The sequence below is a fragment of the Ranitomeya variabilis genome, chromosome 1 (assembly GCF_051348905.1).
Source record: "Ranitomeya variabilis isolate aRanVar5 chromosome 1, aRanVar5.hap1, whole genome shotgun sequence".
Lineage (NCBI taxonomy): Eukaryota > Metazoa > Chordata > Amphibia > Anura > Dendrobatidae > Ranitomeya > Ranitomeya variabilis.
In genome coordinates, this window is record NC_135232.1 from 1,025,167,644 (window position 1) to 1,025,193,514 (window position 25,871).

A 25,871-nucleotide genomic window follows, 5' to 3' on the forward strand; every position below is an offset into this window, starting at 1 on the left:
ATTAACTTTGATGATATTCTAATTTACTGATAAGCACTTGTAGTTGGGACTAAAGCTGGAGAATAGAGAATAAAATCAATGCCTTCAAAGTAAATCTGGCTACCTGACGTTGCCCACGTTATGTGCAGTGGCCAGCGTGGAACTGAGGAATAAGAGGCTGGCTTTGTGTCAGTGGCACTGCTGGGAAACCGAGAGAACAGTTTTCATGATGAAGGAGCGCTTTCCCAACTGTTTGACATTGGTTGAAAGTGCTACCGAGGTCCGGGTACAATCAGGCTACATAACACAGTGCCCTATCTGAGAACACTTTCAGGACAGTCCAGCTAAGTGCTGGAAAAGAACTATCCGGCTTCGTGCAGAGTAAAAGAGTCTGCTAAGATAGCTGTGCTCCCCGATGTAGCAGAGCAGAGTATGCTATGCAGCTCTGTTTGAGAGCTGTCAGGAGAGCTCAGCTACTAACAAACAAGATGGCTGTGGAGATAACGAAAATGATATGCTGAAAACAGAATGGTTTTTTTGTTAACCCCTTCCCGACCCATGACGCCTATGTGGCGTCATGGAATGATCGCATCCCTGCAGATCGGGTGAAAGGGTTAACTCCTATTTTACCCGATCTGCAGGGAGAGGGGGATTGTACTTCAGCCTAGGGGGGGTGGCTTTGCCCCCACGTGGCTACGATCGCTCTGATTGGCTGTTGAAAGTGCAACAGCCAATCAGAGCAATTTGCAATATTTCACCTATGAAAATGGTGAAATATTGCAATCCAGCCATGGCCGATGCTGCAATAGCATCAGCCATGGCTGGAAATCATGTTCTGGCCCCCCCCACCGCCCCCGATCTCCTTCCCAGTCCTCCGTTCTGTCCGGTACCCCCCTCCGTCCCCCTGTTCGCTCCCCCGTGCTCCTGTCCGCTCCCCCGTGCTCCTGTCCGCTCCCCCCGTCCTCCGATCCCCCCCCTGTGCTCCGATCCACCCCCCCACCACCCCCTCATACTTACCGAGCCTCCCGAAGTCGGTCCGTCTTCTCCCTGGGCGCCGCCATCTTCCAAGATGGCGGGCGCATGCTCAGTGCGCCCACCGAATCTGCCGGCTGGCAGATTCGTTACAAGTACATTTTGATCGCTGTGGTAGGTTCTATCACAGCGATCAAAATAAAAAAAATAAATAAACCCCCCCCTTTATCACCCCCATAGGTAGGGACAATAATAAAATAAAGAAAATATTTTTTTTTCTTTTTCCACTAGGGTTAGGGTTAGAACTAGGGGTAGGGTTAGGGGTAGGGTTAGGGTTATGGCATGTGCACACAGTGCGGATTTGGCTGCGGATCCGCAGCGGATTGGCCGCGGATCCGCAGCGGATTGGCCGCGGATCCGCAGCGGATTGGCCGCGGATCCGCAGCGGATTGGCCGCAGCGGATTCGTAGCAGTTTTACATCAGGTTTACAGTACCATGTACACCTATGGAAATCCAAATCCGCTGTGCCCATGGTGCGGAAAATTCCGTGCAGAAACGCTGCGTTGTATTTTCCGCAGCATGTCAATTCTTTGTGCAGATTCTGCAGCGTTTTACACCTGTTCCTCAATAGGAATCCGCAGGTGAAATCCGCACAAAAAAACACTGGAAATCTGCTGTAAATCCGCAGGTAAAATGCAGTGCCTTTTACCTGCAGATTTTTCAAAAATCGTGCGGAAAAATCTCACACGAATCCGCAACGTGGGCACATAGCCTTAGGGTTAGGGTTGGAATTAGAGTTAGGGTTGGAATTAGGGCTAGGGTTAGAAATAGGGTTAAGATTAGGCTTGTGGTTAGGGTTACGGATAGGGTTAGGGGTGTGTTGGGGTTACAGTTGCGGTTAGGGTTGGGATTAGGGTTAGGGTTGGGATTAGGGTTAGGATTAGGATTGGAATTAGGGTTACGGGTGTGTTGGGGTTAGGATTGTGGTTAGGGGTGTGTTGGGGTTAGGGTTGTGATTAGGGTTATGGCTACAGTTGGGATTAGGATTAGGGGTGTGTTGGGGTTAAGAAGTTAGAATTGAGGGGTTTCCACTGTTTAGGCACATCAGGGGTCTCCAAACGCAACATGGCACCACCATTGATTCCAGCCAATCTTGCGTTCAAAAAGTCAAATGGTGCTCCCTCCCTTCCAAGCCCCGACGTGCGCCCAAACAGTGGTTTACCCCCACATTTGGGGTACCAGCGTACTCAGGACAAACTGGGCAACAACTGTTGGGGTCCAATTTCTCCTGATACCCTTGCAAAAATAAAAAATTACTTGCTAAAACATAATTTTTGAGGAAAGAACAATTATTTTTTATTTTCACGGCTCTGCGTTATAAACTTCTGTGAAGCACTTGGGGGTTGAACGTGCTCACCACACATCTAGATAAGTTCCTTGGGGGGTCTAGTTTCCAAAATGGGGTCACTTGTGGGGTGTTTCTACTGTTTAGGCACATCAGGGGCTCTGCAAATGCAATGTGACGCCCGCAGACCATTCCATCAAAGTCTGCATTTCAAATGTCACTACTTCCCTTCCGAGCCCTGTCGTGTGCCCAAACAGTGGTTTACCCCCACATATGGGGTATCAGCGTACTCACAACAAACTGGGCAACAAATATTGGGGTCCAATTTCTCCTGTTACCCTTGTGAAAATAAAAAATTGCTTGCTAAAACATCTTTTCTGAGGAAAGAAAAATGATTTTTTATTTTCACGGCTCTGCATTGTAAACGTCTGTGAAGCACTTGGGGGTTGAACGTGCTCACCACACATCTAGATAAGTTCCTTGGGGGGTCTAGTTTCCAAAATGGGGTCACTTGTGGGGGGTTTCTACTGTTTAGGCATATCAGGGGCTCTGCAAACGTAACATGATGCCCGCAGACCATTCCATCAAAGTCTGCATTCCAAAACGTCACTACTTCCCTTCCGAGCCCCGGCATGTGCCCAAACAGTGGTTTACCCCCACATATGGGGTATCAGTGTACTCAGGAGAAATTTGACCCCAAAAGTTGTTTTCCAGTTTCTCCTGTTACCCTTGCAAAAATAAAAAATTCTGGGCTAAAAAAATATTTTTGAGGAAAGGAAACATTTATTAATTTCACGGCTCTGCGTTATAAACTTCTGTGAAGCACTTGGGGGTTCAAAGTGCTCACCACACATCTAGATTAGTTCCTTCGGAGGTCTAGTTTCCAAAATGGGGTCACTTGTGCGGGAGCTCCAATGTTTAGGCACACAGGGGCTCTCCAAACGCGACATGGTGTCCGCTAATGATTGGAGCTAATTTTCCATTCAAAAAGCCAAATGGCGTGCCTTCCCTTCCGAGCCCTGCGGTGCGCCCAAACAGTGGTTTACCCCCCACATATGGGGTATCATCGTACTCAGGACAAACTGGACAACAACATTTGGGGTCCAATTTCTCCTATTACCCTTGGGAAAATAAAAAATTCTGGGCTAAAAATCATTTTTGAGGAAAGAAAAATTATTTTTTATTTTCACGGCTCTGCGTTATAAACTTCTGTAAAGCACCTGGGGGTTGTAAGTGCTCACTATGCATCTAGATAAGTTCCTTGGGGGGTCTAGTTTCCAAAATGGGGTCACTTGTAGGGGAGCTCCAATGTTTAGGCACACAGGGGCTCTCCAAACGCGACATGGTGTCCGCTAATGATTGGAGCTAATTTTCCATTCAAAAAGTCAAATGGCACGCCTCCCCTTCCGAGCCTTGCCGTGCACCCAAACAGTGGTTTACCCCCACATATGAGGTATCGGCGTACTCAGGAGAAATTGCCCAACAAATTTTAGGATCCATTTTATCCTGTTGCCCATGTGAAAATGAAAAAATTGAGGCTAAAAGAAATTTTGTGTTAAAAAAAAGTACTTTTTCATTTTTACGGATCAATTTGTGAAGCACCTGAGAGTTTAAAGTGCTCACTATGCTTCTAGATAAGTTCCTTGGGGGGTCTAGTTTCCAAAATGGGGTCACTTGTGGGGAGCCCCAATGTTTAGGCACACAGGGGCTCTCCAAACGTGACATGGTGTCTGCTAGCGATGGAGATAATTTTTCATTGAAAAAGTCAAATGGCGCTCCTTCCCTTCCGAGCGCTGCCGTGCGCCCAAACAGTGGTTTACCCCCACATATGAGGTATCAGCGTACTCAGAACAAATTGGACAACAACGTTCGTGGTCCAGTTTCTCCTTTTACCCTTGGGAAAATAAAAACAATTTCGCTAAAAATCATTTTTGTGACTAAAAAGTTAAATGTTCATTTTTTACTTCCATGTTGCTTCTGCTGCTGTGAAACACCTGAAGGGTTAATAAACTTCTTGAATGTGGTTTTGAGCACCTTGAGGGGTGCAGTTTTTAGAATGGTGTCACTTTGGGGTATTTTCAGCCATATAGAACCCTCAAACTGACTTCAAATGTGAGGTGGTCCCTAAAAAAAATGGTTTTGTAAATTTTGTTGTAAAAATGAGAAATCACTGGTCAAATTTTAACCCTTATAACTTCCTAGCAAAAAAAAAATTTGTTTCCAAAATTGTGCTGATGTAAAGTAGACATGTGGGAAATGTTATTTATTAACTATTTTGTGTCACATAACTCTCTAGTTTAACAGAATAAAAATTCAAAATGTGAAAATTGCGAAATTTTCAAAATTTTTGCCAAATTTGCATTTTTTTCACAAATAAACTCAGAAATTATCAACCTAAATTTACCACTAACATGAAGCCCAATATGTCACGAAAAAACAATCTCAGAATCGCTAGGATCCGTTGAAGCGTTCCTGAGTTATTACCTCATAAAGGGACACTGGTCAGAATTGCAAAAAACGGCAAGGTCATGAAGGGGTTAAGAAAAAAATAAATGTGAGATAACTACTTAGTGATTATACTTAGCTAGACACCTCCAAGGTGGATGGCTCTTGCCCAGTAGAGTCAACCCTTTAGTACATGTCTCTTTGGTTGGAGAAGTAGTGCCGGTGTATTTTATGGACATGGGGTGATCCTATAGCTGGCTACAATGGAGTTCTTTGCTATCTATTTTTCTTCTAGAGGTAGGTATTTTAACAGTGTGGTTAGTGATTGACTGATCTACACTCTTCATGTGAGGAAAAGAGGTATTTTGGTACTTACCGTAAAATCTCTTTCTTGGAGCCTTCATTGGGTGCCACAGAGAACCGTGGGTGTATGCTGCTGCTGCTAGGAGGCTGACACTATGCAGAAAGGAAAAAAGGGTAGCTCCTCCCTGACAGTATACACCCCCCGACAGCACCAACTACCACAGTTGGTGTAAAAAGCAGTAGGAGAAGACAGAACTCAGAACATAAGTACCAACTCAACTAGGGCGCTCAGCCCCAACACGGTACAAAAAAACCAAGCAGGGAGGGTGCTGTGTCCCCCATTGAAGGCTCCAAGAAAGATTTTACGGTAAGTACCAAAAATCCCTCTTTCTTTGTCGCTTCATTGGGGGACACAGAACTGTGGGACGTCCAAAACCAGTCCCCGATAAGGGTGGGTATAAAAAGACTAAGAGGAAAGTCTCAGGTCGGCCGGTTCAAAACCGCCACGTGCAGTACTTTCGTACCAAAAACTGAAACAGGCGAGGCCTGGGTATGAACCCTATAGAACCTCATAAGTGTGCAAGGACGACCAGGTCGCAGCCTTGCAGACTTGCAAGGCGGACGCCTGGTGGCGAACAGCCCAAGAAGCTCCGACAGCTCTGGTGGAGTGGGCCCGCACCCTCGAAGGGGGCCGTTGCTCATGATGTGGTAGGCTTCCATTATTGCTGAATGAATCCAACGGGGGATCGTGGATTTTGACGCCTTAGAACCCTTTTGGCGACCCTCAGAAATGACAAAAAGAGAATCGGATTGCCGAAAGGAAGCAGTTCTAGAAAGATAGACCCGGATGGCTCTGACCACGTCCAGTTTGTGAAGAGACTTTTCCAGGGGATGAACTGGGGAAGGACAGAATGAGGGAAGAATGATGTCCTCATTGATGTGAAAAGCGAACACCACCTTGGGAAGGAACGAAGGAACAGGCCTGAGAACTACCTTGTCCTGGTGTAGGATGAGAAACGGGGACCGGCAGGATAAAGCTGCCAACTCTGAGACTCTCCTGATTGATGTGATAACAATCAGAAAGGCTACCTTCCAGGAGAGAAGGGAAAAAGGAATGTCCTGAAGAGGCTCAAAGGGCGCAGCCTGAAGAGCACCCAGAACCAGGTTGAGATCCCAGAGTTCCAATTGGGCCTGGGAAGGAGGGTTAAGGTGGGCGACTCCCTGGAGAAAGGTTCTCACCTGAAGAATGGAAGACAAGTCCTTCTGAAAATGAATAGACAGAGCGAAGACCTGACCCTTCAAAGTACTGAGAGTCCCGACTCGAGACCTGTCTGAAGGAAGCCAAGAAAGACCAGAAGGGAAAGAGATATCGGGAAGACTTGGTTAGTCTCGCACCATCGGAAGAAGGCCTTCCAATACCTGTGGTAAATGCGGGACGAAGTTGGTTTTCTAGCTGTAATCATGGTCTGAATGACCTGGTGAGAAAAAAACTGACTCCTTTAAGACCGCGGCCTCAATGGCCATGCCGTTAAACTTAGTAACTGAGAACTCTGGTGGAAGAATGGACCCTGTGAGAGAAGGTCTGGGCGGTCTGGGAGTCTCCAGGGGGAATCCGAGAGCATGTTCACGAGTTCCGCATACCAAGGGCACCTCGGCCAGTCCGGCGCTATCAGGATAACCGGAATCCCTTCTGCCTTGATCTTTTTTACGACCCTTGGGATAAAGGGAAGAGGAGGAAACAGGTAAGGGAACTGAAATTGGGACCACGGAACTACGAGAGCATCGTGGCCAATGGCCAGAGGATCCCAGGACCTGGCTACAAACTGGGCCACCTTGCGGTTCATCCAAGATGCCATGAGGTTGACGTCCGGGGTACCCCAACGCTGACAGACCTGATTGAAGACCGAGGGATGTAGAGACAACTCACCCGCTGCTAGACTTTGACGGCTTAGGAAATCGGCCGCCAATTTTCGACACCCGGAATGTGAACGGCTGATATGGCGGGAACGCGACGTTCCGCCCAACGGAGAATCTTTGCCGTTTCCGCCATCACCTGACTGCTGCGGGTCCCGCCCTGGTGGTTCAAGTACGCCACGGTGGTGGCGTTGTCCGACTGAATGCGGACGGGGCCGCTTTTCAGAAGAGACTGCCAGTGTAACAGGGCAAGTAAGATCACTCTGATTTCCAGAAGGTTGATGGGAAAGAAGGGCCTCCTGGGGGGACCAGCGGCCCTGCACTGTGAGGTGTCGGAAGGTTGCTCTCCAGCCGAGGAGACTCGCATCGGTGGTGATGACTTGCCACCAAAGAGGGAGAAAGGACCTCCCTGACAGGAGGGAGGAGGACAGAGTCCACCAGGTTAGGGACTGCCGCACCTGAGGAGGCAGACGAACAGGACGGTCGAGGGAATTCGCGGACTTGTTCCAGGTGGACAGAAGGAACAGCTGTAGGGGGCGAGTGTGGAACTGGGCGAAAGGAACGGCCTCCATGGAGGCAACCATCTTTCCAAGAACTCCCATACAGAATTGTAGGGGACAGAGGGATGGATGCTTTAGAGACTGGACTGCCTTGCGGAGAGCAGAGATCTTGTCCTTCGGGAGGAAAAACCCGAGCCAAGTTCGTGTCGAATTCCATGCCCAGGAATGTGAGACACTGAGAGGGGGTCAGAGAGGAATTGTCTCGGAAGATGATCTAGCCAAGACGGCTCAGAGTGTCCAGAGAGATTTGAAGACTCCGAGCGCAATCTCGATGTGAAGATCCCTTGATCATGAGATCGTCCAGGTAAGGGATAATGAGAATCCCCCTGGAGCGAAGAATGGCCATGACAGCCGCCATGATCTTGGTGGAAACCCTCGGGGCAGAAGCGAGGCAGAAGGGAATGGCCATGAACTGGTAGTGATCGTCCAGAATCGCGAAGCGAAGGAACCTCTGGTGTTTTAGACATATCGGGACATGTAGGTAGGCATCTTGAATGTCTACCGAGCAGAGAAATTCCCCCGGTTCCATGGCGTCTATCACTGATCGAAGCGATTCCATCCGGAAGTGGCGGAGACGAACATGACGATTGAGCAATTTCAGGTCCAGAATTGGGCGGAGGGAACCGTCCTTTTTGGAGACTACGAAGAGCTTCGAGTAGAACCCCGAGAAGTGCTCGTTTGGAGGGACGGGAACGACTACACCCGCAGCGACCAGAGAAGATACTGCACGAAGAAAGCCAGGTAATTGGGAATGCTGCCTTGGTGGACGAGAAAGAAAGAAGCGATTTTCTGGGAGGGAAGAAAACTTGATCTTGTAACCGGAGTTAATGATCTCTCTGACCCAGGCATCGCTGACCACCGACAACCAGACGTCCTTGAAAGCAAGAAGCCTGCCTCCCACCCTGGAAAGATTTCCAGGTGGGGGCGACCCGTCACTTAGAACGGTATCTGTTGGAACGGGGTCCAGAGGACCTTGGGGGGTGGCTCCTAGGCCACCAGCTGGGTGCTGGCTTGTAAGAAGGTTTCCTTCGTTAGCCCGAAGCCGAGGGGCGCTCCTGTTGCGACAAGGCATCTGATGCTGCGAAAGAATGAAAGGGCCGGGGGCCTTTTTTGTTGAAGAAATGTTTGGACCTAGATTGATGGAGAGAGGTACTCTTGCCTCCCGTGGCATCTGAAATTATCTGATCCAACAGAGCGCCGAACAGCCTGGAACCGTGGAAGGCTAGTTGGTGAGGGATTTTTTGGAAGTAGTATCTGCGTTCCACGCCAACAGCCAAAGGATGCGGCGAATAGCCTAGATTTTGCTACTTGCTCTGGCGGAACAAGCCGCTGCGTCCAGGGAGGCAGTCAGAAGGTATTTGCCAGCGTGATTAATTTGATCTGCGAGTTTGGCTAGTTTGTCTGGAGAAGCGAAGCCCAGGCAGAGATGGTCTTTGCCACCCAGGTGGAGGCAAAACTGGGGCAGAGGGAAGCACCTGTTGCTTCAAAGGCCGATTTTGCTAGTGCCTCAATCTGTCTGTCAGTAGAGACGCACCATCCGGTAAGGACAGAACTGTCTTAGAAGAAAGCCGGGAAACCGGCGGATCCACCTTGGGGGACTCTGCCCACCTGAAAAGAAGATTGGCATGGAAAGGATATAGAACATCTAGGTGTTTTCTGCCCGAAAAACGATTGTCGGGATGCTCCCAGTGTTTAGACAGAGTAGACTCAAACTCCTCATGGTTGGGAATGGAGCGTGACGAACGTTTTACTCGTTTAAAGGAAACAGATGGATCCTGTGAAGGAGCCTCATCCTGCTTAAGTTTGAGGGTTTGAGAGACAGCCAAGATGAGACTATCCACTATTGCCTGCAAACTGGAGGTCTGGTCTGAATCAGAGTAAGACCCGGACTGGTAATCTATATCCGACCCAAGGTCCTCCTCCGAAGAGGGGAATTGGGATGATGTGAGCAGCCTGGGTGCTGCTGAGGGACCTGGAAGAGGAGCCAGATAGAATCCTCTTTCTAGAATGGCCCGCTGGTCTGTCCTTCTGGGGTCGACGTCAGGTGCATGCGAATCGCTATGAGAGACGTTCGGACCACTGGTGGCTGCAGATAGCTGTGGAAGACGTTCAAGTGCCTGAACTAGCAACTGGGAAACCTTAGTCAGGTCCGAGACTGACTGAGACATGGCAACGGCCCACTGTGGTGGAGGGGGCGAGCATTCCTCCTGAGATGCGGAGGCCTCCTGCGGGGCAGACATGGCGGGAGGACTGCAGGATTGGCAGAGAGGCGATGATTGGCCTGCTGACCACTTTTTCTTGCAGTGAGCGTAAGCGTAGTGGACTACCGTGGGCTTGGAAGAAGAGGACCCTGGAGAGTTGGACATATGTAGAGTCTGAAACAAACGCTATATGCGAGAGAGGGCTAGAGATATACTGATAGGAAGGAGCTAGCCCAAGGGAAGTGCCAACCAGACCCAGCGGTAGCAGATGAGGCTGTATCCCCCGGTGAGAAGAGGAACGTTCCTGGCAGAGACTGCAAGGAGCTGCGTAAATCCAAGATGGAGGAACGCAGAGCCGGCCTGAGGAGAAGGGAGGCGTGGTCTAAGAGACAACGCGACGCGATAGGCCGAAAAGGAAGAGGGGGCGTGCCCCTACAATGCGGTAGGTAGTCAGCCAGATAGGGGCGTGCCCACGGACGGGACGACGTCTAATTGGGCCCAGAGAACACTGGGGAGGGGTGCGTGGCTAGCGAGGCCGCACTAACCTGAAAGTAAAAGCGCGGGGAATGGCAGCAGAGGGGGAAAAATGGCGCAACTGCATCAGCGATGTGAAAAGGGGGCTATCTGGCAGAGATATGCGGCCAAGATAGCGCCTGCGGCACTGCTATGAGGCACGGCGGCACCTGTACGGAACGCTGAGCAGGACCTTGGCAGGAGATTTGAAACTAAAAGGGTGACGTACTTCTTTACCTTGCTCCTGTAGACAGCTAGGATCGTCCAGGGGTCCGAGGGTGGAGGGGTCGCTGGATACACGGATCCTTAATCCCACTCCGAGAGCCAACACGGCGTAGAAGATGGCATCGACCCCCTAGGGAGGGGGGGAGGTCACCCACTGGTAACCACCGTCTTCCTCTCAGCCCTCTCCGAGGAGAGGGGTGAGGAGGGACATGGAGAGGACTGGCCACCAAAATCAACCCTGGATCACCCGTGAGGGTGGCAGGGGTTAAAGTCCTGCCGGCGGTCCTGAGAGAGACAGAGTGGAACGCACCACACTGGCCGTTCAGCCTCCTCTGAGGGGAAGGCAGAGTGAAAGAACACCCTGATTCCCAGAAGCCGTATCTGAAAGAAAAAGGGAAATATAGTTAATAAAACACAACAAACCTGTAGAAAGAAAAGGTTAGCTGCGGATCTGGGGAGATCCAGGTCCGCCTCCTACAGACACTAAGCACAAACTGAGGTACTTGGTGCCTGTCGGGGGGTGTATACTGTCAGGGAGGAGCTACCCTTTTTTCCTTTCTGCATAGTGTCAGCCTCCTAGCAGCAGCAGCATACACCCACGGTTCTCTGTGTCCCCCAATGAAGCGATAAAGAAAGGCGATTAATCAACTTAAAGCGGGAAATAGGTGAAAAGGAGGTACCTGCCAATCGGTTATATCTGCTTGGACACTTAAAGCTAGAACAGATTAGTTCACTGCCGGGAGGAACAAACTCTTAACTACTTAGTATTTGTCTCCCCATGGCAGCAACTACAACCCATGAAGTCTACTCACCTTCTCATCCTTGTCCTCCTCACCTGCCCCCCATGTCCAGCCATTACCACATCCTCGCAGAAACCTCACACATCTAGACATTCAGACTCCCAGACTCTCTCCTACCCCTGTCCTCCATATCTTCACTCCACGACACGGACAGCGCCAGCGCTTTCTATAACTCCACCCTCACATCAGCCATAGACTCAGTCGCCCCTCTCATGCATGGCACAGTGCGACAAACCAATAGGCAACCTTGGCATAACAATCTCACCAAAAAACTTCGACAAGCATCCAGGGTTGCGGAGCGGCGTTGGAAGAAAACACGCCTGCCAGACGACTTCACTGCTTTCAAACAAGCTACATTTGACTTCAAATTAGCCCTCACCTCCGCTAAACAGACCTATTTCACTAACCTTGTATCTTCACTATCCTACAACCCAAAACAACTGTTCAGCATATTTACCTCCCTCCTCCGCCCACCACTGCCACCTCCAACCCCCCTCATCTCTTCCGGGCACTTTGCCACCTACTTCAAAAACAAGATCGACCAAACAAGGCAAACCTTAACTGTTCCACGACCCCAACCACTCCATATACCAGACCTCTGCCCTTCCCTAATATCCTCCCTCTCCAACATCACTGAAGGAGAGCTTACTCGCCTCTTTTCCAAATCGCACCTCACCACCTGTGCACTTGACCCCATCCCCTCCCACCTGCTCCCCAATCTCACTAACATGCTCATTCCAGCCCTAACGCATCTCTTCAACCTATCGCTATCTTCTGGTACCTTCCCCTCTGCCTTCAAACATGCCACCATCACACCTATCCTCAAAAAAACTAACCTTGACCCAACTGCTATGCCCAGCTACCGCCCCATATCACTGCTCCCGTTTGCTTCAAAACTCCTTGAGCAGCATGTCCATGCTCAAATTTCCTCCCACCTCTCATCTCTCTCCTTGACAACCTCCAATCTGGCTTCCGCCCCCACCACTCCACCGAAACTGCCCTGACAAAAATTACTAATGACTTACGCACAGCCAAAGCTAACAGACAGTTCTCCATCCTCCTCCTTCTTGACCTGTCCTCTGCTTTCGACACAGTCGATCACTGCCTACTGCTACAGATTCTTTCTTCCCTTGGCATCAAAGACCTTGCCCTGTCCTGGATTGCCTCATACCTTCCCGACCGCACATTTAGCGTTTCCCACTCCCATACTACCTCCTCATCCCGCCCTCTCTCTGTTGGAGTCCCTCAAGGCTCTGTCCTAGGGCCCCTACTTTTTTCCATCTATACTCTTGGCCTAGGACAACTTAAAGTCCCACGGCTTCCAGTACCACCTGTATGCGGACGACACTCAGATCTACCTCTCTGGCCCAGATGTCACCTCTCTCTGCTGTCCAGAATCCCGAAGTGTCTGTCAGCCATATCCTCCTTCTTCACCTCTCGCTTCCTAAAACTCAATGTAGACAAAACCGAACTCATCATCTTTCCCCCATCTCACGTATCCCCCCTACCTGACCTATCTATTATGGTAAACGGCATCACGCTCTCTCCCGCACCTGAAATCCGCTGCCTCGGGGTAACTCTCGACTCTGCCTTGTCCTTCAAACCGCACGTTCAAACTCTTGCCACCTCCTGTCGCCTCCAACTCAAAAATATTGCCAGAATCCGTTCCTTCCTCAGCCCACAATCTACCAAAACTCTTGTGCATGCCCTCATCATCTCCCGCCTCGACTACTGCAACACCCTCCTCTGTGGCCTCCCCGCTAACTCTCTTGCACCACTCCAGTCTGTCCTCAACTCTGCTGCCCGGCTAATCCACCTCTCTCCTCGCTACTCCCCTGCTTCTCCCCTCTGCAAATCCCTCCACTGGCTCCCAATTCCCCAACAAATCCAGTTCAAACTACTAACACTGATCTACAAAGCCATCCACAACCTGTCCCCTTCCCTATATCTCTGAACTAATCTCCCACCATCTTCCCTCACGTAATCTGCGATCCTCCCAAGACCTCCTACTCTCCTCCACACTTATTCGTTTCTCACACAACCGCCTCCAAGATTTCTCCCGAATATCCCCCATCCTCTGGAATTCCATGCCTCAACATGTCCGACTATCCACCACCCTCGGCTCCTTCAGACGGAACCTGAAAACTCATCTCTTCAAGAAAGCCTACAGCCTGCAATAACCATTCTGCCGCCTCGCCATCGCCAGAGCCGCCGCCTCTCCATCGCCAGAGCCGCCACCTCGCCCCTACCTTCTGTCTCTTCCCCACTATCCCATAGAATGTAAGTCCGCAAGGACAGGGTCCTCTCCCCTCTGTACCAGTCTGTAAGCTTGTTTACTGTAAACGATATCTATAACTGTATGTAACCCCTTTCTCATGTACAGCACCATGGAATTAATGGTGCTATATAAAATAATAATAATAAAAAAATGTTCCCTAGGCTGGTCAGCACCCAGTCCTTTTGTCTGCCCTTATTCACACACTGAGGTCAACTCTGACAAGTCAATGCAAAAATACCCAGGGGGTGCGTCGAGCGGTGTGCTTCAATCTGGGTAAGATGACCCTTTTATTCAACTTAACATAGGTGATTTTTGTGACCATATGTATTAAGGGGGCAGTATGGGAGAGGTATCCCCAGAGAAGATTCTACAACAGCCACTGGGCTATACTGATTAATGTCCTCTCTCCATTAGCCTTTGGGAGCAGGTGGATGGACATTGTAGGTGATGGGGTCCTTAAAATATCATGTTGATTGAAGCCCTTTAGTATTACATTTAGTACTGAGTGTGGCCAGTGTTGGTGTCCTCTTTAATCACATCTTTTAAATCTTGTTTGTTAATATATCCTCGCCTACTGTATTCTCATCCATCCCTTGTAGATTGTGAGCCTTCGCGGGCAGGGTCCTCTCTCCTCCTGTACCAGTTATGACTTGTATTGTTTAAGATTATTTTACTTGTTTCTATGTATACCCCTCCTTACATGTAAGGCGCCATGGAATAAATGGCGCTATAACAATAAATAATAATAATGAAGTCTGTGTCCCCAAAAGGTACGGACGAGAATTAAAAGCTCAAATTTTCCAATTTATTGGTGTGCCAGATTTTTTGCAATTTATCTTTAATTTGTACTTTTCGATTCTATGCCTGAATCCTGAAAGAATTAACTACCTTTCTGTGGATAATGCATGTGAATGGGGTATGTCAGAGTCCTTACCTATGCAGTGTGGAAGAAAAACAGTGGAATAATGAACAAGTGGTAGATTTTAAAACCCACCTCAAGTATATTATTTCAGCAGGATCAAACTTGAAAGATCATACCCTAAATCAGAAATTCACTCACAACAAGCATTTACAGTACGCACAAAAAGTATCGAGGCAGAGTAAGAATATTTAAGGATTGGTACCATTATGCTGATGGACTTGATGCCTCGGTCTTAACAACTGACCAGAGACGTTGGTACATGGCAGAGCAGATACTTACTGTTGTAGATAACTGTTCTTTAAAGCTATGATAAAACGCATCAACCTCTCTTTTGCAGACATCTGTTTCAACTTCTTCCCTACAAACAGAAAATAATGTTTATACTGTTAAAAAACAGGAAAAGAAAGCCCAAAATAAAGTGAGACCTGTATAGAACACAACCTTCTTCTAGAAACCCCCTCAGGTAGACCTGATCTTTTAGTAACTGACTATTCTACTTGTAGAGGACCTCCCTGATAAGACCTCTCCCTCTTCTTTTTAAAGGGAACTGGTCATCGAGTTTTCCCTATAAAAGACATTGCAAACCATGTTGTTCAGCCTATTAATACATTAATGCATAGGATCGCTCGGTGAACACTGGAATACAGCACTGTACAACTTCAAACTTTAGTGTGTTTTTAACGGCGTTTGGGGGGATAGAGTGGGGTTGTGAGGAATGTATTAAAAGGCTGAAGAACATGGTAGCAATGGCAGTTATATATAGGGAAAACCTGATGTCAGGTTTGGATGTATACCAACTTAAATGCCGGCTCAGGCGTATTTTGTCTGCCTTGTTGAGGGCAGAGCAAAGTACTGCAGTACGCAGGGCCTCTCTGACCATTCCCAGCGCCTGCGCCGAAGCTGCGGCGTGAAGACAAGAGGACGTCATCGTAAGAAGATGGGAAGCCCCGGACCGGACCGCGACACCCATCGGACCGCGACGCCCATCGGACTGCAGAGGGACCGATAATATAACCTCTTTTTCTCATCTTTCAGGATACATCGGGGGCTTATTACATTACAGAATGCTGTAGATAAGCCCCTGATGCCGGTGGCCGCAGGTCAGATACGATTTTTGGGGTGACAGGTTCCCTTTACATTTCTTGCACTTAGTGCACGCTATGGCGTGGGATCCCTTTCTTTGAGTTGGGCATTTACGTTTATATACCGTAGCTTCCCAATTCTGGATGTCCATAGTAGGGTCCTAGTCCTGCCCAGCCCTTATTCACATTGAAGTCATTTTTGACACATAGCAAAGTTTTAAGACTGGAGGTTAGGACCGTTCCTATTGTGTACACCTTTGCGCTGATGGGATAGCTTTTATACTTTTTTTTTTAAATCAAAAACAGTATTTCCTAAGCACCCTATGTTATTTATATGTTGTACTGCTTTGTACTTACTTACAGCAGGGTAGATGTTCATTTTCATTCTATCTTTGGTTTTGTCTGTTTACTGGCCAGTATGAATATGCTCCTATACTCCAGTTCATTTCTTTCAGTTTTTCTCAATAATCTAACAGCCAGAGAGGAAAGAAGGGCTCTCACCGACACAACCCCTCCAGCTCTGTATTTCTAACAGCTTTTGTAATATTTCTAATACTAATTACTGGCCCTGGACATACATGAAGAAATAATTAAAGTATTGGTCATTGGATTTATAATGTAATTTTTTTATTAGTTCATTTTTTTCCCCAGGGAAATCCATTAACTACCACCTTGATTACATGCAGCACATCGTTATACAATATTAACACATTACCCTCATCTGCTATACATGTATCGGCGCAAGTCACTAGCACATCTATGGAGCGGGCTCACAGGGTGAGCTTGCCCCATACTGGAACACCAAGGTTATTTACAGGTAGCAGTTTTTTTCCAGAACCCATGACACCACATGTGAGAGGGATCCGCCCAACATGGACAGGAAACGTACTGAAATAAAAGGGTGGCACCTCTCCACAGCATCAGTTGGGTTACAGAGCATGAGAGGATCTCCAAAAAAAGATTATACACATTGCTGACGCCACATAAAAAGCAAAAAAAAAAACAAACAAAAAAACCACACAATCCATAGTGCACACACATATTGTGAGAAAGGGGGGGGAATATACAGGTGTTGTCATGGCTCTGTCCAGCTGAAAAGGTGTGTCTAGCCCCACGTGTGGGGAATGATGTCACAATCCTATTGTCCACTGGCAAAGGTACATCTCCTCAATCCTCAATGAAACCTGATTTACCAGCATATCGCAGCTGGAGGAGGGGGCCTCATGTGGAGCACATGGCAGATATACAGAGAGCTGTAGGAGGGGCTTCCGAGCACATGTAAGGGAAATAGATAGATATATATATCTATCTCTGATTAAAACCATAGCAATATCTCAATAATTAGTATTAATTAATTGGAGTGCTGAAATACTTTGAAAATATGACTTACTACACACCCATTGGACCCCTGATGTTAGGTTTGCCCTGTCTGCCAACCACGAGAGAAAGTTCCACCTTCCCTTCTAAATGTCTTTTTAGCAACCTCTGTGCAGACAGGATTTCCCACTGAAGCTGCCTCATGTGGAGCTGGGCCTAGCTCACCGCTGGGATGCAGGACGTCAGGGTACCTAACAAGGACATTGCCTTCCTAAGGGTCATTTTTGGAAGATCTATCACTGCCGAGGCAACGGTTACTTGTCCACTCTTTCCTCGAGTAAGAAACATGTCTGAAGTTTGGAATTTAGAACAAGGCCCAGGTAGGACTGTACTCTCACTGGTTTTACCCTTGACTTGTGAGTGTTCACCATCCAGCCAAGATCTTCTAATACAACTCTTACATCTCTCAGTTGTGTTGTGCATTGGTCTTCCGATTTCCCCACTATGAGGAAGCCATTTAAATAAGGAACGATAATGGTGTTCCGGATGCAAAGGTAGGTCATCAATTCGGTGAAGATCCTTTGAGCCACCGACAACCCGAATGAAAGGGCTCTGAATTGGTAATGCTTGATCTTCCCCATTGCGTACAGAGCTTCTCTCAGGTACCTCTGATGGTCTGGAATCTGGATGAATCAGGATGTGGTAATAAGCATCCTTTAAAATGAATGACCACCATGAAACAATTGTGGGAGAGTAGTTCTATAGCTGTGCTTACCGATTACATCTTGAAGGTGAGATTTTTTTTATCCACCTGTTGAGTTTTTTCAGATTGATGATGTTTCTGAATTAACCATCTGTTGCTTTTTATCACAAAGAGGTGAGAATAAAATCCCTTTCCCTCTTCACTCTCCAGGACCTCGCACAGAACCTGTTTCTTTATTAGGACCAAGATCTCAGTCTCTAGGGCTAGCTGCTCTTCGGGTGACTCCCTAGGGGGTGTCCCTACGAAGGTTTGATGGGACAAATCATACAATTCCATTTTTAGAACTCCCCTTACTATGTCCAGAATCCAGCTGCAGGATGAAGAGATTTTTTTTGGATCCTGAAGAGGGACCTCCGAACGTAAATTCAGGTTCATTTCTACTTCTAAATTCACATCCTTCTCTCCCCACAGAACATCTCCTATTAAATATTTTCCTCCGAAAGGAAGTCTTCCTCGTATCACTTGTGAACCCGGGAAAGCCGTTCTTGTCATCTGCCTTTTCTATGATGTCGTCCAATTTCTTCCAGAACAAAAATTGGCCATCATACAATATAGAACAGTTTATTTTTAGACTGAAGACCTCCCGGACAGCCTTTGAGCCACAAAGCTTGTCTTGCTAGCCGCAAGCCCTACAGAGTCTGCAGATGTGTCTACCAGAAATGCTGTGGCTCCCTGTAACAGGCAGGTTGGCTAAAATCTTATCCCGTGGAGATCTATCTCTCAGCTGTTCCTCCACTTGCTGCAGCCAAATCATAAGGGAACGGGAGGTAAAGGTTCCAGCAATTGCTGGCTTCAGACTCCCTGCTGCCACTTCAAACGTGTGCTTCGGATAGCCATCCGTTTTTTTATCTGACGGACCTCTAAAGTACTCCAGAGTCTTCAAAGGGGAGGGCTGACCTCTTTGAGGACTTTGTTACAGCCACATCAATCTTAGGGACCTTATACCATATCTCTGAGCCCTTCTCCTCAAAAGTATCTCTCCTTTTTGAAGATGAGGGCAAGGCACCGGTTTCTCAGGTTTTTTCCACTGCTTGTTAAGTGCTTGGATCTTACTATTAACCGGAAAGGTGCACTTCTTTCTATGCTCCAAGCCTACGACCATCAAGTCTTCTAGGAATCTAGCCATCTTCTCTTTTAAGCCTATTGTTGACCTAACGGCTATAACTAACCTATCTGTATCCTCCACCGGAAACAGTCTTCCCCCATGTCACTGTCTGAGGAGGATGAGTGTTCACTGTGGTATTTTCCCTCTGATAAAAGAGAAATTTCAGAATCAGAGAGTCCCCTAGATTTTTTTCTTCCCTTTTAGGGAGCCTTTCGCCTGGGCCCTGATTAAGGCTTGCGGCAAAGCCTGGGGTCTCTTCACTAATTGCTTTGTGGATGCAGTCTGAACAGAGATTTTTCTGCCAATGAACTGCTAGCAGGGTTTTACATAGCGCACATTCCCTAATCGTCTTCTTAGTGCTAGTTTTTTTTTTGGTCTCTTCTAGTGGTTTAAACAAAAAACAAGGAGCCAATTAAAATGGTGATATTCACAAAGATCACTAACCACCCGCAGTCACTTTAAGGGTTTTGGATTGAGAGGATTTCCGGGATACATGTCGCATCTACTCTGGATACCATACCGAGGAGTCCTGAGACACTGTTCCTCTGACTGGAACGGCAGCCCCCTTTACTATGTTCACACTGCTGACGGTCAGCCGGCTGCTGCAGTAGTCTCTGATCCTCCATGGTACTTAGGGATGCAAGCTTGAGTTGGAGCATAAGCACTTCCTTTGTGGTCTGTCTCCTTTTTATGTGGGGCCAACAGCGCTATCCTCCGGGTCCGCCTACTGTGGTCCATTCAGAAAACTTGATCCCTTCCCTGCGAAAGCCAACCAGGACGTGATATTTCCTTGCGCGCCCTATGCTTGCATAGGGTGCAACTATTTTCCCCCAGAACGCCCTGTCCCAGCGTGCCTTGCACATGTGACGTCAGCGGAATGCACCAGCACTAACTGTGCGTCCTGCCCGCTTAAGCATGAAGCAGAGCAGGGAGGGATGGGGGAGAGAGGTGTGGTGGTCAGAAACATGGGACGCATCTCTTTTTTTTGGATTGTTGTCTCACTGTAGATTAACCCCTTAACGACCACCAATATGCCTTTTAATGGCGGTAGTAAATGGGTACTTAAACCACAGCGCCGTTAATTAACGGCGCTGTGGAAAAATTGTATAGCGCCCCCCAGAGTTGGATTTTTCCAGGGTCTCAGCTGCCGGGGGTAGCCGTGACCCCAAATAACATGATTCGATCTGGTTTTTACCGACCCCCAGGTTGCAATCGCCGGTAGTTAACAGTTTACCGGCGACCGCAAAAAATAAAAAAGTCTGCTGTGCCATTAAATTTCTCTGTCCTCCGATGTGATCGCAGAGGATCCAGCAGATCTCGGGCTCTCGGCGGCCAGGGGTAGCAGAGACCCCAAAGAAAATGATCTGGGTTGGTTTTCACCGGCCTCCGGGTTGCGATCGCCGGTATTAACCATATACCGACGATCGCACATCAGAGGACAGAGAAATAGGGTCCCCGATACTCACCAGTGTCTCCCGATGCTCCTTGGCCCTCCTGCTTCTCCCCATGGGCGCCGCAATCTTTTTCTGGGAAGAAAATGGCGGGCACATGCGCAGTGCGCCCGCCGAGATCTGCCGGCACCAAGCAACAATAGGAAAAATTTTCCTATTGGTTCATTTTCGTCAATGTGATAGACCCTATCAGAGTGATCAAAATAATACAAACTGTAAATAAATCTCCCCTTTACATCCCCTTAGTTATGTAAAAATATTAAAATAAAGAAAATGTATTTATTTCCATTTTCCAATTTGGGTTAGAGTTGGGCTAAAGTGAGTTGAGCTCAAGTAAGGGTTAGGGTTGGGGCTAAAGTTAGGGTTAGAGTTTGGATTAGGGTTGGGATTAGGATTGGGAATAGGGTTAGGTGTGGATTAGGGTTGAGATTAGGGTTAGGGCTGGGATTAGAGTTAGGTTTGGGATTAGGGTTAGGTTTGGGATTATGGTTAGGTTTGGGATTAGGGTTGGGATTATTGTCAGTGGTGTATTGGGATTAGTGTTGGGATTAGGGATAGGTTTGTGGTTAGGGTTATGGTTGAGATTAGGGTTAGGGGTGTGTTGGGGTTAGGGTTGTGATTAGGGTTATGGCTAGGATTACGGTTAGGTATGTGTTGGGATTAGGGTTGTGATTAGGGGTGTGTTGGGGTTAGGGTTGTGATTAGGGTTATGGATAGGATTACGGTTAGGTATGTGTTGGGGTTAGGGTTGTGAATAGGGTTGGGATTAGGGGTGTGTTGGGGTTAGGGTTTTGATTAGCGTTAGGGATGTGTTGGGGTTAGAGTTGTGATTAGGGTTATAGTTAGGGTTGGTATTAGGGTTAGGGGTGTGTTGGGGTTAGGGTTGTGATTAGGGTTATGGTTAGGATTTGGGGTGTGTTGGGGTTAGGGTTGTGATTAGGATTATGGATAGGGTTGGGATAAGGGTTAGGAGTATGTTGAGGTTAGGGTTGGAGTTACAATTGAGGCGTTTCCCCTGTTTAGGTACATCAGGGGGGTCTCCAAACGCAACATGGCGCCACCATTGATTCCAGACAATTTTGCGTTCAAAAACAGGGATTTTTGTGTACTCACCATAAAATCCTTTTCTCCGAGCAAATCATTGGGGGACACAGGACCATGGGTGTTATGCTGCTGCCACTAGGAGGACACTAAGTAAAGTCACAAAAAAGTTAACTCCTCCTCCGCAGTATACACCCTCTGCTGGCTCTCTCGTGAACCAGTTCGGTGCCAAAACAGTAGGAGCTCACAAACAGAATTGCAATATGTCAAAACCACTAAAAACTAAGAGCCAACAGGCTAACAGGGTGGGTGCTGTGCTCCCCAATGACTGGCTCGGAGAAAAGGATTTTGCGGTGAGTACACAAAAATCTCTGTTTCTCCTTCACCTCATTGCCGGACACAGGACCATGGGACGTCCTAAAGCAGTCCCTGGGAGGGAAAACGTCACAACAGGTGAAACCTCACGCACCCAAAGCTTAAAGAATTAAGTGATTAAATGAAGCCTACGGATGCGAAACTGCCACCTGCAGAATCTGTCTGCCGACGGCCGCATCCGAGGAGGCTTGAACATGAATGTTGTAATGTTTAGCGAACGTGTGAAGACTGCACCAAGTCGCGGCCTTACACACTTGCTGAGCGGATGCCTGGTGCCGAATGGCCCAGGAGGCCCCCACTGACCGAGTGGAGTGTGCGTTAATCCCCACGGGGATAGGCTGGCCTTTGACACGGTAAGCTTCTTGAATCGCTGAACAAAGCCATCTGGCTATCATGGCCTTCGAGGCAGGTAACCCTTTCTGTGACCATCCAGAAGCACAAAAAGGGCATCAGCTTTGCGAAAAGACGCAATACTGGAAATGTACTTTGAGAGCCCTCACCAAGTCCAGAGTGTGAAGGGCTTTCTTAGTATGATGGACTGAAGCCAGACAGAACGAGGGCAGGGCAATGTCTTCATTTAAATGAAAAGACGAGACGACTTTAGGTAAGAAGGACGGAGATGTCCTGAGCACCACCTTGTCCTGGTGGAAAATCAAAACGGAGGTTTGCACGACAAAGCTGCCAGTTCGGAGACTTGTCTGATGGATGTTATTGCCACCAGAAAGGCAACTTTCCATAAAAGGAGAGAGAGAGAGAGAAACATCCTGTAATGGCTCGAAGGGAGTCTCTTGTAAAGCACTGAGGACCAAGTTAAGGTCCCAAGGTTCTAAAGGAATCTTGTATGGAGGGACAAGATGTGAAACTCCCTGCATGAAGGTCCTAACCTGAGGCTTGGAAGCTATCCGACGCTGGAAAAGAATGGAGAGGGCAGAGATCTGGCCTTTGAGAGAGGCCAACGCTAGGCCTGAATCCAGACCCGCTTGGAGAAACTCCAGAATGGAGGGGACGGAAAACACCAACGGGGAAAGACACTTATCTTTACACCATGAGAAAAAAGTTCTCCAAACGCGATGGTAAATACACATGGAAACAGGCTTCTTAGCGTTGATCATGGTAGATGCCACTTGACGGGAGAACCTGGCTTGGGCTAGGATCCAGGATTCAATCGCCAGGCCGTTAAACTCCGAACTCTCGAGTTCTGGTGGCAAATGGGACCCTGGGAGAGAAGGTCCGGAAAATCCGGTAACCTCCAGGGAACATCGGCGACGAGATGCATTAGCTCCACGTACCAAGCTCGGCGTGGCCAATCCGGAGCGACAATGATCACCGGAACGCCTTCCGCTTTGATTTTTCGGATGACCCTTGGGATCAGCGGAACAGGCGGAAAAATGTAAGGGAGACAAAATTGGCTCCATGGGAGAACTAGGGCATCCGAGCCGATGGCTAACGGATCGCAGGATCGGGCTACAAAGGCCGGAACCTTGGCATTCAGCCTGGAGGCCATGAGGTCCACATCTGGAGTGCCGAAACGCTGGCAAATCCCAAGAAAGACTTCTGAGTTGAGACCACTCTCCTGAGGCTATGCCCTGGCGGCTGAGAAAGTCCGCCGCCCAATTCTCTACCCCAGGAATATGAACTGCGGAGATGAGCGATTGATTTGCCTCGGCCCATTGTAGAATGTGTGAAACCTCAGTCATCGCTCTTCTGCTGCCTCCCTGGCGATTGATGTACGCCACAGCTGTGGCGTTGTCTGATTGGATCCGGATGGGACGTCCCGCCAAGAGGTGATGGAAACGATGAAGAGCCAGCATTATCGCTCGGATCTCGAGGATGTTGATCGGAAGGTTGGCTTACTGAGCGGACCAACGACCCTGAGCCGTGTGGTGACGAAAAATCTCTCCCCATCAGAGGAGACTGGCGTCGGTGGTCACAACCAGCCAGTGAACCGGGAGGAAAGACCTTCCCTGATCCAAGGACGACTTTGCAGTCCACCACCTGAGAGATCGCCTGATTCTGGGTGCCAGGCGAAAGCGGCGACCCAGGGAGGCTGGATTCTTGTCCCATGCTGAGATCAAAGCCTGTTGCAGGGGACGGAAGTGAAATTGGGCAAACGGAACTGCCTTGATAGATGGCACCATTTTCCCAAGTACCTGCACGGCGAACAGCAGGGAGTGAGAGCGGCCCAGCAATTGGGCTCCCCAGATTAGAGAGGAAATCTTTTCCGGAGGGAGAATTACCAACCCTAGGGAAGTGTCCAAGATCATCCCCCAAAAAGGGGACTCGCTGGGATGGAACTGGTGACGATTTCTCCATGTTCACCAGCCAACCTAGACGAGACAGTGTCAATGGTGACAGTGACACTCTCTTCGCAAGCCCGATAAGATGGACCTTTAACGAGATGATCGTCCAGATATGGAAGAATCACTACGCTTCGGGAGTGTAGAATACACATGACAGCTGCCATGACTTTTGTGAATACCCGGGGGGAGGTGGCGAGCCCAAAGGGCAGAGCTGTGAATTGAAAATGATCGTCTCCTTTCAAAAATTTGAATTGGAAAGTAGGTGGGCACCACTTAATACAATTACACCATACAGCCTGGTGCTACTCAATGTGCAACCAGAATTACAAATAGTAAAGAAAAAGAGCGCAAAATATAGTGCACACAAGGCAATAATAAATAGAAAGAGGGTTTATTACACCAACAATGCCAAGACAGACAAAAAATACAAATAAAAACAATTAAAATCATGATGGAGAGACATGCAAGACAATGAAAGGCAAGTGAAATAGGAAATGTGCAAAATTACAAAAATCTTCAATAATTATTATAAAGGCAGTCATTATTGTGAATACATTACAGATATGGTGTAAAAGAGGCAATGAAAGGATTTCCAGGCAGAATGATGTCAATTGTCCATGGCTATAGAAAAAAAAAAAATTGGGTGTCTGACAGACTATGTGATATAACCCCTTTCTGACATCTGACGTACTATCCCTTCGAGGTGGTATGGGCCCGTATGATCACCGACGGGATAGTACGTCATGCCCTTTAATGCAACACTGCGACTTAAGTCGCGGTGATCGCATTAAAATTCCGACGCCATCTTACCTGGAGGAAGATGGTGACGGCATCCCAGGGCCTGTCTCCGCTCCCCGATCGCTCTGATTGGCTGTTCAATTCTGAACAGCCAATCGCAGCCTTTCTTAATGGCTGAAACAGTGAGGTCCCAGGCTAGGATCGAGTACCGATGTACTCGATCCTAGGCCGGTGCCTGGCAACGCCAGGCATTGGCCACAACCCCCCGGATTGGTGCGATCGACAATCACATCGATCGCGTCAATCGTAGGGCACAGCGGCGGTGTTACCGCACTGTGCCTTGCCGGTAACTTCCTGGATCGGTGCTGTAATAGCACCGATCCTACTCCGGAGCCTGCAGCTACTGATTGGCGCGATCTATGTGATCGTCTATCGCGCCAATCACAGGACACAGCAGCGTTGTGACCACACTGTGCCCTGATGGTGACCTGCCTAGGATCGGAGCTGTGAGCTCCGATCATAGGCTGGTGCCTAGCAACACCGGCGTCACCAGGGCCTCCTCTGATTGGTGGGATCGATGTGATCATCGATCCCACCAATGACAGGTCACAGCAGCGATATGACCGCTCTGTGACCTGCCTCACCTGTCCCTGACCTGCCTGACTGCTCTGCAGGAATCCTCACACTAGTTGAGGATTCCTGCAGAGCGATCACGCTGAGAGATCCCCTCCTGTGCTGGGACTTGTGGTGTCACAGTAGCCTGTGACACCACAGCTCTTGCTGAAGAAAAAAAGACAGAAGAAAGAAGAGAGACTACAACCGTAAGTGTTGATCCCCGATCCCGGCCCAATCTCTCTTCACCCCCCCATCCCCGCTTCCCCCTTCACTCCCCTTGCGCCGCCTCAGTGCCCAAATTTAGCAGCTGTCGAGCGTTGATTGGTGACGCAGTTCACCGATCAACACTTGTGCTCGCTTTTCTTTTTCACACCCCCGCACGCGCACCCAGCCACTGCGTCTAACCCGTGCCTTCCCTTTTCTTTTCCCATCTCCGTGCGCTCACCCAGCCGCCGCGTCTAACCTGTGCCTTCCATTTTCTTTTTCCCATCTCCGTGCGCTCACCCAGCCACCGTGTCTAACCCGTGCCTTCTCTTTTCTTTTTTCCCATCCCCGTGCGCTCACCCAGCTGCCGCGTCTAACCCGTGCCTTCCCTTTCCTTTTTTTCCCCATCTCCGTGCGCTCAC

The 25,871-nt window shown here is 48.5% G+C and overlaps 1 protein-coding gene across 4 annotated transcripts in view; it reads right to left on the reverse strand.

Annotated features, from left to right (window-relative positions):
* The window catches only part of CENPU (centromere protein U), a 190,764-nt gene that overhangs the window by 27,084 nt on the left and 137,809 nt on the right, over nucleotides 1-25,871 (reverse strand). For all 4 annotated transcript variants that reach the window (XM_077279588.1, XM_077279587.1, XM_077279585.1 and 1 more), the window contains one exon: nucleotides 14,738-14,816. In XM_077279588.1, coding sequence (XP_077135703.1) covers nucleotides 14,738-14,816 — 79 coding nt within the window. The remainder of the gene's footprint in view (nucleotides 1-14,737; nucleotides 14,817-25,871) is intronic.